The sequence below is a fragment of the Stigmatopora nigra genome, chromosome 3 (genome assembly GCF_051989575.1).
Source record: "Stigmatopora nigra isolate UIUO_SnigA chromosome 3, RoL_Snig_1.1, whole genome shotgun sequence".
Taxonomy (NCBI): Eukaryota; Metazoa; Chordata; class Actinopteri; order Syngnathiformes; family Syngnathidae; genus Stigmatopora; species Stigmatopora nigra.
The window spans coordinates 15,585,119-15,604,999 of NC_135510.1; the positions used below are offsets into that span (position 1 = coordinate 15,585,119).

Sequence of the window (19,881 nt, forward strand, 5' to 3'; positions counted from 1 at the left end):
TTTGAACTGAAACCAAAACAGCCAAGTGGTCTGAAATGAACCCAAAACCGCCAAGTTGTCTGCCCATTTTTCTCTCCCTTCACTCAGACGCACGGTGCGTTTTTGGACAGGCCAGAAGAGAATTTGTTTCATTCCTTTCTTTGTCTCACGTGAACCGGTTGTTGGACTTTGACTGTCAGTGACGCAATGTCTGTGTGGAACACAAAACTGCATTTTGGTGATGAGCAAGATTTTTTCAAATGACTGTTAAACTTTTTCTCCAGTCGCAACATTTCTTTATGATGGTGTGCATGTTAATATTCCTGTCACGCAGATAAGCAGAAACTATGGTGCAGGGGTTTATTGACAGATGAGGCAATGGGTGTCTTAGTCTAAATTTCTTTGGTTGAGTACATCGTAACCCAAGGTCTCAAGGACCAGAGCTATAAGCCTCAAATGTCACCCTTATTTTGTGTCTTCGAATGACAATGCGTCACATCTTCCTCATGAACTATTTGAGGCTGATGTCATGTCAAGTCGCGCAGCTCATTTGCTGTCCACTGGTGTGACTCGAATTTCCGACAACACGCTTTCAATCAACATTACTCGTTAATTTTTCATGTCTTACCGCCCAAATCCAGTTTATGTGTTTCATGGCCCTCATTCCGCACCCACCTTTTTCCTATCCACTTTGTTTGCGTTGTGTCCTCCTTGATTACGTAGCTGCGGGAGTAGAATTGCAAGTTGAGATGAGAGGCAACTCAGAATCATAGAAGTCAAAGCACCTAGTGCGGCCTTGCAGTTTATTTAACTTTTTTTTTTAATACTTGTGGCTATTTGAATTAGTGAAGAGGATACACACACACTTTTGAAATGCCAACAATGTGGGCTTCTTTTGTGGTCGTCATCATAATTGGTAAGTATACATATGGGCAAGTTTTTGGTGTATTATGGATTTATTTGTTTTCATGGTTCAGTGACAGGTTATTAATGAGTTGAACTCTTAACCCTTTGGTATATTCAGATGTACTGCACACATAACCTTCTGAGGATGTTTTTGCCTTGACATGCAAGTGTTCAAATAATTAGAACAGGATTGTGTGCCCCCCCCCCCCCCCCCCTCTTTTCAACACTATCTATTTTGGTAAACGCGTTTTTGTGGAAAGAATTATGCCCATCTTTTTTTAAATTCACGAATATCATTTTCTTCTATTTAATTAGTTTATTACCATGCTGAATTGAGAGTAGAAACCACAACCTTTAAATTTTCATGTGATTTTTTTTTTTCTTCTTCTTTTGGATTTTTCTTGTGGTTATAAACCATTTAAACATATTAGCATTATAGTAAGATAATAAAAGATTCAATGGTGACAAAAATAGTCGGACTATGTCAGTATGGTAATCACTAGTTCTTTTAATGGTGTTACGGTTGCAGTGTTTTCAAAACTTGGCTAAAAGCTCTTGAATAACTCCCCAACTCTAAAATTTATAAATAGGTTTTAACCACAGAAAGTTCCCTAGGTGTTCCCAGGGTTAAACAAGATTTTGAGGATTGTATGCCCTCACAAACCTAAAAAAAAGTTCCTGCATGCTTTTTTTTTTTGACGCTGGAGTGAGGAAGACAAAATAATGCCCGGAAAATAAGAAAATAGTCTAGCAAACTAAACAAGATTAAGAAAAACGCTAAAAGAACAGATATTGTTCAATCACCTTTTATAAAACTGCATCACCCAATATTTTTTCTTAACTCACATTAGTTTTTAGTACTTTATTTCCTACACTATAAGACACAATTAAAATGCTTCAATTTTCTTGAATAAAAATGAATGTTTTGTTTTCTCTCCTCACAGGGATTACAAGTGACGCCAATCAAGAAAGTCTAAAACCCAAAGTACTCCAACGAAAAATGAGCCGGACCACCACTTTAGAATCAGAAATCCATAGAGTTTTTGATCAGGTTAATCATTTTTATGGTGACACTCAAACCAGTCGCAGCGGTGACATTTCCTCCAGCAATGTGAATATATCTTCTGGTGTTTTGACCGATGTCTACTCTGTATTCCAACCACTCCTAAGAGCAGGCTTTATTGGAGATCTTCCAAAGACTTTCATTTGCATTCTATCTGAGAAGCACGATTGTGGAGAGGATGCAGAGCTCACGAAAACAGTTTCTCAGGAGTTGGTCAAACCACTACTGATGTTAATATCATCATCCATGAGATCCCAGACGTGCGTGCAACCAAATAATGGGGATCATAGTAGTTTTGTGAATGCCCAACTAAGGGTGGGAGAATCAGCGGCTTCAATAATGACCAACTTTCAGCAGACTCTTTTAAACATTTTTGAAAGATTGCCTCTATTTGTTACTTTTGTGAATGCAATAAGTAGTGAATTGGATGCAGCTATTTCTTACATCTCCAACATCGTGGCGACATTACTTAAAGTACCAATGGACTATGTCAAAATTGCATTGCAGTTTGGAATAAGAATTCCATCTCTAAATGACAAAGAGAGTTGTGTGCAAGGTAATGTTTTGCAATGGTATTTCAGGAATATGTTAACACTGATATCATTTGATTTTTTTTCAAATCTTATCTTGATTTGTTTTCTATCACTTCAGGAGATCTCAAGCAACTAATAATGTGGTGAGTCATGAGTACTTTTCCTTGAAAATTAAATCCACCAGACAACTGATCTACACATCCCACTGAAATCCTGTTTACTATTATTATTACTGTTGTTGTTATTATCATTATTACTATTGTATATTATAGTAGAGGATATGATTATGTTGATGTTTTTTTCTTGTTCAGGGGAATGAATCACAACATAAACTGGTCCTTCACCAATTCATTCATTGATATCATTTTGGAGATACTCATGACTCCAGCACACTCTATGTGCACAAATCCAGGTCCAGAATGCCATAATCCTCCCTCCCTGAAACAAAATCACGTAGGATCAGACAGTGATAATGCCCATGACATACTCTTCCGATGTGATCGCAATAATTTGTCCCAGCTCAATGATACGCTTTGTGCTGAGGTTCTCTATGGTTCGAAAGATCAAACAACCACATCGGTTCTCGTCTTATGTCAGGCACTCAGCTTGCTCAGTAGCCGGGAGATTGAGCAGGTTTGGAGAAATGCATGCTATGGTATTCAGGCACTTGTGTCCCCACTCCTCGGCAAGTCGGCGGACTGCAGTTCTGGAGACACACATATCCCACATCCCCTCCTAACTCCTCACCGAAAAGCCAGAGACGCCCCCAACTTTCAACTGCTCATCTGCAACTACAGCACCTGGTTAGAAAACCCCCCGGTTGACGTCATCCTTGTTTCTCTGTGCAGCGACAATGAACGTGAGGAGTTTGTGAGCCATGTGTGTAACAATGGTTCCCTCATGAGAAAGTTGCTTTCGGACCAGTTGAACAGTTGGTTGTATAGTTATTGTGCAAATTCCACAGCAGACCACAACTACCTCGTGAATGAGTTCTGCGTCTACCAACAGTGGATTGTTCAACCTACAATTGTGATAAAGCCACACCTGCTGGAGTTCTGTAAGAGCCTGGATGGTCCAAGACTTACAAAACTGATCTGTGAACACATTGGCTTCTTTATGTTGTTATTCTCCAACCCAGAAAATGCGAGGTTTATGCCTAACTGCTCCGTTACGCCACTTCCACAACCATTACCTGCCCCAAATCCCCTTTTGCCGCCATCATGTCACTACGCAGACTGGAAAGATTTGATGGAAATTACAACTGAGATTTTGGCACAGTGTATTCGCATTGATCCCGCAGATTTTGCAGAGAAGGTTTGCAATAACAAAACAACTCTAGACAAACTATTAGGTAATCAGGACAATGCGTGGCTTAAGGGTCACTGCAACACTGCTTTAGTTTTTCCAACTACTGTGGCTCCAGGACCCTTTAGAATCTTGGACTGGTGCAACTACAACTCATGGAAGAATGGCCAGGTAGATGATTCAGTAGTGGGATTGTGCTGGCAGTATGATCAACTTGGTTTTCAAACCAATGTTTGCTGCGAGCCATCTTTGTTAAACCAGCTCTTAGCGAACCCGAAGAACAAATGGCTAACAACTACATGCACAGACAAGGAAAAGGAGGATATAGAGGTTATACCACAGGTGATATTTGCTCGCTATAATTTGATTTGATTGGATGATTGTAATTTATTTAATCCCATTTTTATTTTCATTTTTTAGGTGTGCAAATATTCTGAGTGGACTCAACCCATCATTGTTGACATGACTGAGTTGGCTTTCTGTACTGAAATGGACGCAGAGAACTTCACCTCCAAAGTCTGCTCTAATGAAACAGTCCTGCAATACCTGATGCTTAATCAAGACAACATTTGGTTAATTAAGTACTGTGCCAATCATACAAATCTAGGAGAAGAGGAAGGAGGAGATGAGACAGAATTCATCCCTGCAGAGCATTGCCAGTATTCTACCTGGAGTGTATCCCTTCCAGATGCAATGCTTTTGACTCTCTGTTGGCAGCATGATCAATTCAACTTTGTCTCAGCCATCTGCTCCAATCCTGCCCTCCTCTATTTGTTGACACATGAGCCATCGAACATGTGGTTGAGCACCATGTGTGCCAGTTATGTTAACCACACAGCTAACAAAACGTCAGAGGAACTTTGCTTGGCCAAACAAATGGTAAAGCACTTCAACTGGACCTGTCCTCTTGACTTCACCACAGCCTGCCAGCCCGGAGCGAGTCAGGACATAGTCATCTACTTGATTATAAGATGCTGGGCACAAACTCTGAGGTCCAGGGTGGCACATCTGGTGTCTCCATCTGTTGCTTCAGTGTTGGAACAAGCCGTCAGCACTTCTGTTGTAGTCTTGCTCGCAATGGAGGAGATTCAGAACACTTCACTGCCTGTCACTGAAAACATACGGATTAGTGTCTTAGACTCTGTGGTCCGGTATATCGAGAGGCAGAAAAACTTTGAAAACAAGAGGGTCTTGTTGCAGTGTTTTGGGGTAAGTTTGTGACTGTTTCATCATTCTGCTGTTGAAAATTCAGAACCTGCATTCCATTTTACGCTAATACGTAAGTTACCGAGAAGCACCTCTACACTATAAACAGTATCTCAATGCTGCCTGAAATGCTTTTTTTTTAATCCATTAATTAATTCATTTTCTCAACTCATACTCTCACTGGGGTAGCGGGGGTGCTGGAACCTATCCCAGCCACCTTAGGGCCAGCGGCAGGGGACACCCTGAATCGGTGGCCAACCAATCCCAGGGCACGAGGAGACAGACAGCCATTCACGCTCACACTCATACTTGGGGGCAATTTAAAAAATAAAAATAAAAAAAAATAAAAAACATCAGACATAGGCATTGTCGTCATCATTGACTTGACAAAAAGCCTAGTAGTCATCATACCCTCAGCTGCGTATGACGAAATTGTATCGTGCTTCTCCACTGGTCCGCCATCCCAGGCAAGACCCCTTAACTGACATATTCAGACTTGTTAGCACTCCGCCACGATGGAAACATCGCATCACCTCTTGTTGCCTCACCGATGCTAACAAGAATAAAATGTATCACTTACCTCTCACTGTCTTCTTACTTACCCTCCCTCAGTTCGCCTGTAGAAGGCAGATCCACGCCAAAAATTGTGGGCAATGGATCGGGCGTTTGTCAAAAAGATACTAGGAAGCGGGGCTCGGAGTGGTTGTTGTCGTAGCCCAACCGCAATGGCCGCCCGACATCCGCTCCCCTGCCTCCTTTCTCTTCGCCGTCTACGGCGTACTTTGGGGGGGTTGGATATCCTCGGAGATCCTGGAGGTCTCCGGATGTTCTTAGGGATATCGACAAGTGTTAGAGTGTCCAATCGGCCTACCATGCATGTCTTTGAAATGTGGGAGGAAACCGGAGTACCCGAAAGAAACCTACGCATGCACGGGGAGAACATGCAAACTCCGCACAGATGGACCGACCTGGATCTGAACCCAGGGCCCCAGAACTATGAAGTTGACGTGTTAACCACTTGAGCTGCCGGGCTGCCCATTTTTTAAAAATCTTAAAAAATATTGTTAGACCATATTGACAATTGTGAAAATACTCTAAGCATTCGGTCAATTGGGGCACAGCAATTGTGGCAAAACACCTTGCATTTTAGATTTATTAAGTCTACTTTGATTATTGATGTTGCTAAACAAAATGTGACACATTGGTGCAGCTGAGGGTTTCTGTTTTGCAGACTTTGCTAACCAACTTGATGCAGACAGCATGGAATAGAACTACTATTAATGAATCTCTGATTATTAAGGTAGATGGCTGAAATTGGAATGATGTCTGCTTCTCTTATGTGTATATTTCTCTGAGGTTTTGACACAGCTTTTATTTATTCATTCTTTCAATGATTGTTTTAGGAATACTTCAACATACCTTTGGCCAACTTGAAATCAGTACTTAGTGCTGCTGACATCACAACTGTCCGACTGATTCTCCAATACTATGTCAAAAATCAGCTCACACTGAAGGTGATTCTATTGTGAAATATACATCTACTGTTGGTATCCTTTTCCTACTTTTTACTTGGGGTGGTGGTTTAATTTTTACAGGATGAAGGGTTGTCATGTCGATACAAATTTTATAGTTTTTAGTGCGTGCATTAGCAATTTTAGCTATTCATTGGTTATTCATGATGACACTTATTTGGCATGTTCTATAGCTGTATAGTATACACATGGATCCTCATAGTCCCATTTTTTTTGTATCAAGTAGATTGATTGTCTAATTGCGAACTTATTGTTGCCTGCGTTGACTCTGGGTCACAGGAAGAGTGAGGACAGTGCAAAACTGTTGTTGCCATTAGGTTACTAGTTGTTTTTAAGGCCATGATTTATGCCTGTTTAAAAACAGAATGGGACACAGAATTACTAAATAAAACACAGTGGATCAGAATATACTCATAGTGTCACTTCTGACCATATTGGGGAAAAAAGAACGGCCTAGAATACTGCTTCCGGTTTCTGAGGCCTTAGGTTGAGTACAGCGCATGGCCCTTTGGTTTCCAGGGATAGTGGTTGCAATGAATATGTCCACGGAACTTGTGCAGGTGAAATTAATGGATTGAATTTTAATCAGATAAGACCTGACAAATATATATTGAACACTCAACCTTAAAACTATGAGCCAGACAAGTGAACTTCTTCTCCCTATGCTGACAAATTGTACACTCCACCCAGATAATTTATTATCATTTTACATTTTTTAGCATAGTGGGAAACATTTTTTCTGAGTGGAGTGTACTATTCGTCATCATAGTTTTGAGCTTGAGTGTTCAAATCTCTTCCTGTCTGGTATCCATTTCTATTACAGGATATATGCCTATCAAGTTACCACTCCAGTTGTTGCCCTCCTTGTTGAGACTAACTTTAAAAACCTATTCCTCCATCATTAATTAAACATTACGGATTAATTAATTGCGGACTTTTTGCCTGTACGATAAGAGTTAGCCTATAGAGGGTTGTGCGAACATGTTGTTGCTTGTAGGTGTTACGATAGGTAGGGGGGGAAAGTGAACCCAGGTGCAGAGTCGCCGAAGCAAATGGAAAAGGGGAGGCAGATATGTTGCTCTTGTAGCTTGATTTAATAAACGGGGTAACATAACATAAACAACTTAGCTTGATCACTTATTACAAACGAAAAGAAACGTGCAGCGTGGCGTGGCGTCAATGGGAACGGCAATGACGACGAGGAAACACAGGGAATGAAACCAGACGATCCGACTGCGTTCACAGAAAACCATAATGCTTAAATAGCAAAATTAACCTAATCACGTAATTAGCCACAGCTGATAATAATCGTGACATCATGCCAGGAGGGGCAATCCAGCCACTCCTGACAGTAGGTTACGAGTTACTCCGTACAGAGCGGTCTTCAGCCTATAAAAGCACACTAGTGCTTGTTTTTACATACAATGCTAATGTAATTATCCTTGTTCTATTGGCTCACACCTGGTGTTGGTTGTGTTGTTCTAGCTAACAGATAAGTACCTGTCCACCCTGACATCTGTGCTGTTCCAGAGCCATCTGGCAAAGGATGCAAGTCTCTTTTCAGAGCTTGCGCCCCTGTTCAAAGCGGCCAGCCCTGTTGACATCTATAAGTTGCCTTCCCTACAAAACAACCTCCAAGTGTACGAGACAGCAGGTTTATGTAATAATAAAATGCACAGTGAAACACTGATTTTCAGAACATTTACAATCTAATAGCACTACTATTCCAATCCAATCAAAACAAAGTAGGGAACAAGACTTACAATTGCATGCCATACTTTTCGGATCAGCATAAAATTTTGGAGCAGCCATATGTGAACTAATTGGCAAAAAAATTACTATATTGAGGATCAAAATATTGAATGGCAAAACATTGATGATCTGGTGTGTGTTCTGTATCACAAATGGTTATCATACCATATGTAGCAATTATACATTAGTACTTCAATGTGAGGGTTTCAAATTGCTGAAAATGATTCGTTGGTCCACGAATAAATAATCCTTTTTTTTTGTGAGGTTGGTGGATAAAACAATACAGTAAAAGATCCAGCTCATGAGCAGTAGCTATTTCTATCGCCATGATGGGATGGAAGTGTACTATACTTTGCAGATATAAGCACACTGGCCAGTAAATATATCTATATACGTAACCCTAACCTCTCAGCATCACAAAGACGAAGTAACTTCTCAACCCAGTGTAATTTCAATTACCTACCAAGATGCACCCATGTAAAGACGCAACCAGTATTTTTGCCTTGCTCAATAGACTCACATTTGCCAAAGATGTAACTGTAGCACGACCACAGCAACTTTGTTCATATTCCAAATGTAACTTTACTGGGTAACATAGAAAAGCACCAATGTACATCACTTCTCGAGGAGAAGTCATGCAATTTAGGTGTCAATTTATTCTTCATTTTCATTTACATTGATTCAAGGTATCTCCAATGCATAACAATACCAATTACCTACCATACATGAACCTCTTTGCCAATCATCTTAAAGACTGCCTGTTGGATGAACAACTTTGTACAATCACAATACTACCTAGAACTGTGATGCTTGTGTAATCTTAAACTACAATGCCTGCTCACATATATTCGCATAATATAATTGCATGTGTGAAGAATTTAAATGGGAGAACTAAAACGATATGTGTACCTGCTTCAATAAATTGCACATTTTATATTTCAGGAAAGAAACTGTAAACAACAACTTGGGCCATTTATCTATGGATCAGCAGAGAGCCTTTGGATTATGGTACAGCAAAATTTTGCCCCCCTCCAAAATCACTGATGCTCGTCAGTCTTTCATCAGAGACACTGGAAATGTGATCACTTACCTGCCCTTCCACAACTTCCAACTCCTATCACCGGCTCAAGTAACTGTCCTTTGATCAGTGATACTATGTTGGGTAATATGACGCTGTCACTTCGATTTGTCCATGGCCGCATGAGAGTGACCTTTCACAGGCTGGCCAACCCTTGTTTTCCCCATGATTGAGCTGGCATCTTATTGTGAAAGACACTGAATATATTTCATTAATGCATTGTCCATACAGATCCTCCTCACAAGGGTTGTGTAGGGTGCTGGAGCTTATCCCAGCCAACTTTTCATTAGTTTTCATCATTGTTAACAAACATTAAACCAAGCTAAACATTCTCAAAGGTTTTGAGTGGGCACGGCTAATGTTAATTTAAAATCACCCTGATTACCATAACAAAAAATATCTACATTGTTTTCATGAAAAATATATGAACCATTGTGACAAAATAGTGGACTATGTGGTATACAATTTTCAGCTATCTGGGTCTTGGAAAAGGCTTTTTTCTGTTGAGAGCCAATACAGTTTCTAATAATTATTTTATTACCTTTGTCCAAAGCTTTTAGACGGCCTGGATGTGTTGCAAAGAAACAACCTGACTTTATTGAAGCAAGAATTCGTGGCACAGAGTATCATTGGCACCTACAAAAACCTGACTGCTCAAGACTTCATCAGGTCAGGCAATCCTGCAGATAATAATCAAATGCTTTCTGAGAACCTATCACTTTTAAACATCGCTTTTGTGTGAACAAAACTTAACATTCAACGACAGCTTCATCCAACCCCCATCAATTAAGAGCGTGCAATGATTAGTTTCTATCAGTTTATATTGGAAACACATTCATTCGTTCTTCATGTTTCTGGTGTAAAACTATCATTGGAAGTGCTAATAAATTGATTACATCTCAATACAAGGGATGCAACATAAAAATTGCCATTGTAAGATAAAAAAATGTTAATAAAGCATTTGCCCAATGTTCTGTTATTGAGAGTTTGTGACATACAGTAGCGAGGGAGCATGTTTGTTTATTCCAATTTCAGATTATCCAAAAAAAAATCACATTTGGGCCGCTGATTTTCTGTGATTTTAGACTAGGCAGCCTTTCATGTCTGGCAGAGCCAAGTGACCTTCTGGCATACAAAGGCAGTGAAGCTTTCAGCGTAATCTGGGATGTCATCATAAACTGCACCCACAATGGACTCAATCTACCCAGTCACCTGGTAAAAAAAAGCTGTGTGTTTTGCTTGTGGTTTCATAATTAAAAATGCCATTTGGTTAACCCACATTAGTATTAGTTAAGGGTTTTTTATACACATTCCAATGATTTTGGTATATTTTTTACTTGCCTCCTTCCAGATCTCCAGTCTGTTACTGAACAGCACTGAGTTAAAGATCCCATCTTCACTCAGTCCAGATAGACTGGCAGACATAGCCCCACTTCTTCCCTCCCTGGGTATTACTCTCCTGGAGGGTCTTTCCTCCTCACAGCTTCTTGCTACTCTCCCTGCCCTAAAAGACGTGTCTTTTAGCTCTGCGCAGGTAAAGGAGTGTACACTGTATAGATTCCATAAGACTTCAAAAGTGGCTATGTACTTTAAAATGTTCAGTATTGCAAGGTGTTGCATTTAGATATAGCCAAGTGCTATTCAGTGTTTTGCATGTTTCTTATGTTTTTTTTCCCCCCAGTTTAATGTTTATCATCAGAAAAACAGAAAATAGAAAGATTGTTTTTTGTATACTTGGCAGGCCTCCATAATTGTTGATAAACTGTCATCTGTTACTCCCGTAAGTTTTGAATATTTTTTTTCAAAATGAATAACAGTTGTTTGTTTTGTAGTGGTTTTGTTTCTCCTGACCTTCATGCCCTCTTCACCCCATCCAGCTGAGTGCTCCAGGTCGCCTGAAGGAGCTAGGCTTTATCACTAAAGGAGTAAAGACAGAGACGTTATCATTGATGCCATCTGATAGGCTACTGTCATCCCTACCTGATATGGCGCAACACTCAATGGGCCTCCTTCCACCACAAGCAAATGCCATTGCCACCAAACTATGGGTAGAGCTAATGCATATTAAAAAAACAACAACAACAACAACAACAAACATATAGTACTTATTCTACACCTAAGTTGTTTGATGTAAATTGCCGTGTACAATTTCATAAAAGAGTTAGTTCCAAGAATTACATTATTTTGAGCAGTATGTTTTTTAAATATTCATTATTACAAGGAACGTTAAGAATTCACATGACTAAGTTTTTTTTTTAAATTATGACAAGTAATGTATCGGTTCTTTTTCTTTAAAAGCATAAAACAGAGAATACAAGAAACACATTGAGTTCAGTACGTTGTTTGTTTTGGTTGTTTTGTTTAATGTGTGCCAGATAAGAACATTGCATTACAGGTACTAGGGTACATCACTTTATGTCTTACTTTTCATTCCAACCAGGGCTTTCCAGAGGTGATCTACTGGTTGAATGAAGTTGAGCCACTGCTCTGTTGCACTCCACTTCTTAGTATCTTGCCCAGAGCTCACCTACTAATGGACAACATCTCCAGTGCAGCAACAAAACCGTGGAACGCACAGCAGGTTTCACCTGGTTCATTTTCTTTCAGCATTGCTAGACTCAAATGCTAGACTTTACTACATTTGTCAAAATGACATTGCGTGAGGCTCCAGTAGTTACTAAATTATTAAACTGCAAAGAGGTGATAACCCGTCAATGCCTCTGTAAATAGACCTGTTTGTAAACATCTTTATCAGATTTCTATTGTTTCCAGCACAATGAAAGATGATGGGGATCTTCTGCAAACTGTATAAATCTGCATCCCATAGTTCTGTAACAACAAACTATTTCTCATATTGTACTCTAGGCTAAAGCACTATTAAAGGGAGTGGTGAATGCAAGATCAAGCAACTTTAATGTCTTGTAAGTACGTTATATAAATATAATCTTATACATATTGTCGGGCGGCCTGTGGAATGAGTTGTTAGAGTGGCGGCCTCACAGTTCTGGGGTCCTTAGTTTGATCCTCCTGTGCTGAGTTTGCATGTTCTCTCTGGGTTTGCGTGGGTTTTTCCCCAGGTACTCCGGTTTACTCCCACATTCTAGAAACATGCACGCTAGGCTGGTTGAACACTCTAAATTGACCCTAGGCATGAGTTTGAGCAAGAATGGTTGTCCGTTTCCGCGTCCCCTGAGATTGGCTGGACATCAATTCAGGGTATCCCCTTCCTCGTGCCTCAAGTCTGCTAGGATAGGCTCCAGTGACCCTTGTGAGGATAAGTGGTCCAGAAAAAGAATGAATGAATGAATGAATGAATACATATTTTATATAATGTGATCTAGTCTGCATTGTCTGAACTAGACTTATATTTATAATTGCTAGTTTCCAATATTTGGTAACCGCTGAGTATTCATAGATTCACAGAATGTATATTGCTGTGTCTTTTACCTTAATATCATCAGGAATCTCGGCATGCTGGTACAAGGTTTGAGCTGTGATGTCTTGCAGCAGCACATCAGGGCTGATAGCTCGCCTGAAGCAATTAAGAAAATCTTGGCTCTCTTTAGGCAGCAGCCAAATCCTCTGCACTCCTCTCTGGTAAAAAGTATTGACAAGAAAATGGGCTGAATTCTTCAGTCACGTGATAGTCAACACAATTTATGACCACTCGTTTCTCAATGCAGAAAAAGTGCATCATCCAGGAGCTCTATCAATTTGAATTCTTCTCCGAACTACTTGAAGATTTAGGAGTGGAGATCGCTCTTTCTATGCCGTAAGTGTGAACCTGATACAATATTAAAAATCTCTCAAATATTATGCTTAATCTAGAAGAGACATGGCCGCGATAATCGAAAAATCGGAAAGTATGGTCCTATTGTAACTACCTTTTTTTCAGTGTAGAGTCAATGGAGCAAGATATATATATATATATACGTATATATATATATATATATATATATATATATATATATATATATATATATATATATATATATATATATATATATATATATATATATATATATATATATATATATATATATATATATATATATATATATATATATATATATATATATATATATATATATATATATATATATACACGATTAATATAAGATTAAGATTATAATTCACTTATATGGTTGAATGGTCGACTGTGGTGCGTAAATTAAACAACTACTTATTTCTTTATTTATGATGACTTGCTACGATACATGAATGACAAAGGATAACAATGTTATCAGTTCCATTTGAAACATTCTGTGAAGAGGGTAGTAATTTTAATTCCTTACAGGTAGCAGATTAATTCTCCATCTGAATCTACTGCAAAAAAATATTCACATTTCACGGAGTGGTTCAAATTGACTCCGCCATTCCAGTTTTCACTCTACCAGTTAATCGCTCTGCTTCTGGGAGATAGTTTGGCATCTTACTACATTCCAAGTATTTTTGATGTTGGTTTCCTTAAAGACTCTTAATGGTCTGTAGGTTTAATTTGAGAGGGAATGGTCGTTTTTTTTTGTGTGTGTGCCATGTAATTGGCTGGAAAACAGACCAATATGTACACAGCCTTTCAATAAAAGGTTAGATGGATTCACTGATGGTTCATCATAAGTCAAAAGAACTACATCATCCAAGGCAATTTAGGTTTATATGTTTTTTTTTCTGTGCAGGGTGAGCACCATTAAAAAGTTCCCTTTTCATATGATGGACACGTTGCGTAGAATGATCATTAAGGACCCTCTTCCCTTTTTCATGATGTCTAAAACAGAACAGCTTCTGCTTGTGGATAAGATGATGCAGAGACTGGTCAGAAGTTTCCCATACAAATTTTCTCAAAGTAATGGGTACTCGAATACCTATGAGATGTTGATGTGTTTGTTTTACACTGTGCTACAGGGCATGTACACTGGAGTGTACAGTGAGGATGAGTTCCGAAATCTGGGAATTATGGCCACGTTTGTTGCGGATGAGATTCTGGTCCAGCTAGACCGTACATTTTTCATGGACAATCTGGATTTTCTCCAGACCCTCTGCTACAGCAGGAGCAAGATTGACATTATAGCTCATATGCTCTTGGAACAGGATGTCTTTGGGTATATATAACAATGTAAAATTTCAAGATCTGAAAGAATTAACTGTTAACAGAGTAGCTTTTGTGTATTTCTTTACCCCACAGCGGTGCAATTCAGGACTGGAACCAAACTACAATCAGTCAGATAAATCGTTTTTTATTTTTCCTCCCCCAAGACCGATTACAAGAGATTTCTTTGGTGAGTTATGTGCTATAAATGTGCCAGGAATTGGAATGTTCCAAATATATTCAAAAGAGTGTAATTTTCTGTCATGTGTAAAGTTGTCCTTCAAAGTTAAATGCATTTGTATAAAAGCTTACAAAAACAAGATGTTCAAGTACATAATCCACAGTGTGGAGTTTAGATTGTTACCCGATATGACCCATTAGGCCAAGAAGCAACTGTAATAACATCCTTAGCACCCAGAAGGTGTCAGGATCAGGTGCTATCTCGTGTAAACCATTGATGTGTCACCATGATGATATTTTTCCCAACAGGGTTTGATGACTGTTGGCCGTATTGAGAAGCTGTTTATGAGCCAGCGCCAGTGGGAACAAGGAATTGTGGGTCTACATTGCTTAGATGAGACTGAGAAAATGTGGTTTGCTGAAAAGCAGCAGTTTCTTCTTCAGTTCTTTTTAGGCTTTCTGAAGATAAATCTTCTCTCACGTAAGAATCTGTTTGTCACCCTGACTTGTCTTATTGAATCCATAGTTGCACTTATTTAAATGTAGCTCATTTGTTTTCTATTTATAATGTACTATACATCACCCATTTAAATGATTATGGTATTTTTATTTGCTGACCAGCGGCTCCTATGGTTCCTACTTGTGAGATTCTGCATACAACAGGTCCATTTGCTTGGACCTCTGACAGCTTGACAAGCATGTCACCATCAGCCTTCAGAAATTGTCTGGAGCTGATTGGTCAGGATGCCCGTCTTGCATCTTACCAACGTAGTCAAATCTTTGAAAGAGTTAAAGAAGTAAGGTTTACACATCATCTACTGTCAATTCTTTGCTAACATGACAGCAACGTTCTCCGTAACGTTATTTCTGCTTGTCAAATATGGTATAACGCAGATGTTCGGCCCAGTTTCAACCTTCTCCCAGTCCATCATCAGTCAGATGGGCCAACTGGCACTGGAAATGTCACCAGAGGAGATCAGCAGGATGCGGTTAACTGAGAGCAGTAGCATTGCGGCTATGGGTGGCATAAGTGGTTGGAGTAAAACACAGGTAGATGTTAGGGCAGGTACAACTCACTACCGGTTGGTAGGTTGGTAGATGCACATGCATAAAAAAATTGATAAAAACTGATGTTGAAACATCGCTAAACTGTTGTTTATTGTATGCAAGTTCATTTTTTTCTCGCTACGTCAAGGCTTGGTATTGTCACATTGAGTATTAAGATATTCAAAGCAATACCTAATTTTCATCTCTACACAAAGTAGAAGAGCAAATGAGTATTAAGTATTGAGTATTAAGATATTAAAAGCAATACCTAATTTTCATCTCAACACAAAGTAAAGAACAAATGAGAAAGAATACAATTCAACTCTATCCAATAAGAAAAAAACGTTGAAAGCCATTTCTAAAGCTTTGGGACGCTTGTTTTTTGAAATATTTTTTAGGGTGGACAGGCTCAGGTAAAAAATAAAATAAAATAAAAAATAAATAGGAAAAAACAATTCAATTTAAAAAAACAACCTTCATAATAACTTAATTAGACAAATGTAAAGAAAATAAACATTCAAAAGCAACCCTGAAAATATATCACTACTCAGTAATAGCAACATTTAAAAACAATAATTCATTAAAAAAACAACAACATCAAAATAAATTAGTAATCAGACAAACAGAGTTGGGGAGAAATGTATTAAAAAAAAAAATCCCAAAAATACAATAATTCGAAAAACATTCAGGCCTCTTTTTTATTTTTATTTTTAAATGAATGCAATACGCTTCCGTACACAGGTTACCAAAAGCTATGAGAAAAATAATGACTCTGAAAAATTATCAAGAGTTGTTAAACAATTGTCAAACTCCCTCTATTCCATTAAATGCATACATTTGTATTTTAAAGTGTTAGGTGACAAGTCTTTCTTTATTCTTAGCTATCTGCACTGTTCACATCAATTATGAACTCCACAAAGATGACCGCGAGCCAACTTGACTCCAGCAAACTGGTTGCAATTGGATACATTGTGTGTGGAGCAAAAGCAACAGAAATGAGCTCCTTCAATGCTGTTGAGTTTAGGTGAGCTATATACATATTTTTAATTGTCAAGCAAACTTTCATGAATAAGTGCCGAGCCTTAAAGGGCTCCTTATATGGTTTGTTCCCCGCTTTTTTTTTACTCAATGATGTCATATTATCATATCAAGAGTTTCAGTTGTGAATGACCAAAATGTGTATTTAAAAAAAAAAAAAAACTATTCTAGTCTGCAAAAGGAAAGACAACAATGTTGATTAATATTTACTTGCTGCTTCATATTCAAATATGTAAAAATGTTTTTCTCTGATTGGCTGTTGGTGAGTTCTTTGGGGAAAAGACTCTTTTACTAAATATTTGACCTTGATTTCGACCTAGATTTAAATGTTATCTGACGGAAAAGACCGTTTTACTGTCTCTCTCCCTGGTGGTTACAGCAAGGCAGTGCTGTGGCTGGGTCAGCTCAAGCTGTCATGCTCAGAAGAACAGATGTCAGCACTTGTGCGTCTTCTGACCCACAGTCTGGCGTTTGGACCAATCAGTTCATGGGGAATGGAGGTCTTCATCGAGATTGGAATTTTGGCAGGTACAGCACATTCACATTTGACGCAAAATCCTTCTATCTTTTATGACACGTTTTGTCATTACAATAAACCGAAATCGTAAATTTTATTTGAACAGTCACTCATTAATTCATTCATTCATTCATTTTCTGTACCGCTTATCCCCACAAGGTCACGTAAAGCAAAATTTGATTATGACATCATTAAATAATGTTAATTCGAATAGTTGTGAGGTGGATCCTAGCCCAACCAAATTTGGTTTAGTGATGCATGCACAGTTACAGGTTGTATATAATTGTATGTGCACATGCATATGTGTGTGTGTGTGTGTATATAACTGTTTAGTAAATTTACAACCAAAACCAAATGATATTTAATGGTTATTTTGGCTGTTTTAGCATAAACCCAACCTATATGAGCAAAAGAAATAGTAAGGATAAAACTGTTTTTCTTTTGTTTTTCTTTTTAATAGTTTCCTATTTTCATTAGAAGTTGTAACTTGAAAAACAATTCAATATTTTAAATCATAATATTCACTGCATTGACCTTTAAATAACAATGGTCTGTCTACAAAGATGAATACTAGTTAGAATTAGATATAGATATTAGATGTGTACTGTAGGGTCACAGGTGTGACATACAATGAGTGGAAAGCATATCTGTTTAGTGATGAAGAAATTATTCACATTGTTGAAAATAATTTCACAACACATCCCAATACTTTTCCTACCTTACAATCAGATCTATGCATAGCATTTGTAAACTCAAGAACATTCCATACATATTCAATTCAATCCTCACCCTCTGCACATTAACTACGATTTACAGCCGCTCTCTCAGATTGGGTCTTGTCATCCTTGGTGCAAGAGCAAATACAAGGAATCACACCCATAGCTATTTCCCTAATCTCACCTGATAAACTTGCTGTAAGTTGACATATTTTTACAAAATTACTTCATTGACTTCAATAATTGAATCTGTTTTAATATTGCATTCAGCTAATTTTCTGCTTTCTTATTTTACTGTTCTTTCACATGAAGGTTGTGTTTGATCAGCGGAAGATTAGCATGTTTTCATACGAGCAGGCTGCTGCAGTAACAGACGAACAAATTTCAGCTTTATCGGAAGTTCAGAGGACGGCTCTTTTTATGGTGTTATCGCCTTGGGAGGACAGGCATGTCGACTTTAGAGGTAAAGACACACCCACCTGTATTTGTCCATGTTCTAGAGATCGACAGAATATCGGTTGGGGAAGATTATTGGCCACCATATTTGGCAATTTGGCGTTTTGAACAATAGTAAACATTTTAGTATATGAAATAGCCCATTGTCACGCGTTTAAATAGTACTACTCCTATTTTAGCCACTCTAATCCAAATTTTTCAGATTGCCTGGCTTACTTGCTACAAGGTTTTGTCTTTTACTTTAAAGCCGCAGGTTTAAAATGGGTGTGGGGGAAAAAAAATTGTAAAATGACACAAAAATAATTGCACCATGCCAAGACGTTTGAGAGTTACTACTACATATATGATTACAAATATTTGAATGTGCTCTTTTAGGGAGGTCAGAGGGGGGTGTTCTGAGTCCCAATTGCCTGCACCTGATCCTAAATCTGCTGATGATGCTGATTGTCCAGGCTGGTCTGGCTTCATGACATTCCGAACCCTCCTGGTTAAGGACTCTAGCCACCTATACAACAAACGATATATCATACATACATATATGTAATATCATACACTATTGATAAGTACTTTTTAATGGTCTTTTTAATACTTTGTGGTGTTACACAACCACAGATGTCCCACCAATGTTTAACTCACCTGTTCATTTCCCTTGTATGTCTGACTTTGATATGAAGGCCAAACACAAATTGTCAACGTATGCTTAGATCCTTTCCTAAATAGGTGGAAATGTCCAGGTCAAATTTTTAAAATCCCACACACATTTTAACCCTGTGTCGTCTTGTTTTTTTTTTTTTTTTATACAATATTGTTAAACCATACTAAGTAGTATAACTAGAACGTATAGAAGAATACTGACTCCAATTTGATGTCCATGGATGTAAGAGTTGACCTTCAAACTGTTGATAAAAATACAATATATCTTTGTTAGTTAGTTTGCACAAGCTCTGTAAACTTTTTTTTACTACCAAAATAAGACATTCGACAATATTTTCCTTTCAATACAAATACACATGTATAAAGTCTCTGACATGTTATGGACTAAACCAGTTATTGACTCATTCAGTCTATGTTGTTACATTTTGTGCAATTTTAATTTTCAATTCAGTCCATTTTCAATTACGTGTATTCCTAATTGCTAAAATGTAAGGCTGCTACTTTTTGTGTATTCTTTGTTTCCTCCCGTACTAAAATGTATTACGGTTATTTTCACATGGCTCCCAGTATGTTATTAATATTTATAACAATAGTACTTTATAACTACTACTGATATAACACTAGTAAGTTTGAGAAATTCCATCAGTATTGGTACTTGTATGTTTTGTCTAGGTATTGGGAAATTGAAATTGATTATCTATTCATAATTAATAAGCATTTCTGCTGGTTAATCAAATTTAAAATTAACTTTTATTCTTCTTGTCATTAATGTCTAATTGACGGTCCTAAGACTGAAAAGTTATTACACTTTGAAACATATTCCATGTAAATAA

General features: G+C 38.1%; 1 protein-coding gene across 1 annotated transcript; it reads left to right on the plus strand.

Moving 5' to 3' along the window:
* The first annotated feature begins 861 nt into the window (after positions 1–861).
* strc1 (stereocilin 1) lies at positions 862–19,875 on the plus strand. Its single transcript, XM_077713916.1, has 29 exons — positions 862–895; positions 1,830–2,504; positions 2,600–2,624; positions 2,793–4,128; positions 4,207–4,995; positions 6,224–6,292; positions 6,396–6,506; positions 8,010–8,164; positions 9,219–9,405; positions 9,908–10,023; positions 10,440–10,569; positions 10,706–10,888; positions 11,096–11,134; positions 11,232–11,402; positions 11,795–11,935; positions 12,220–12,275; positions 12,816–12,951; positions 13,038–13,126; positions 14,031–14,166; positions 14,257–14,453; positions 14,537–14,630; positions 14,930–15,101; positions 15,242–15,417; positions 15,515–15,670; positions 16,549–16,691; positions 17,085–17,233; positions 18,039–18,136; positions 18,251–18,401; positions 18,770–19,875. The coding sequence occupies exons 1-29, from the start codon at positions 862–864 to the stop codon at positions 18,862–18,864; spliced, it is 6,009 nt and encodes a 2,002-aa protein (XP_077570042.1). The 3' UTR covers positions 18,865–19,875.
* The last annotated feature ends 6 nt before the right edge of the window (positions 19,876–19,881 follow it).

Excerpts from the sequence above, each read along its gene's own strand:
- strc1 (XM_077713916.1), top strand. The coding sequence starts at position 862 with ATGTGGGCTTCTTTTGTGGTCGTCATCATAATTG. Across the intron at positions 8,165-9,218 it reads CTACAAAACAACCTCCAAGT|GAAAGAAACTGTAAACAACA; the intron begins GTACGAGACAGC and ends TTTATATTTCAG. Across the intron at positions 18,402-18,769 it reads CAGGCATGTCGACTTTAGAG|GGAGGTCAGAGGGGGGTGTT; the intron begins GTAAAGACACAC and ends GTGCTCTTTTAG.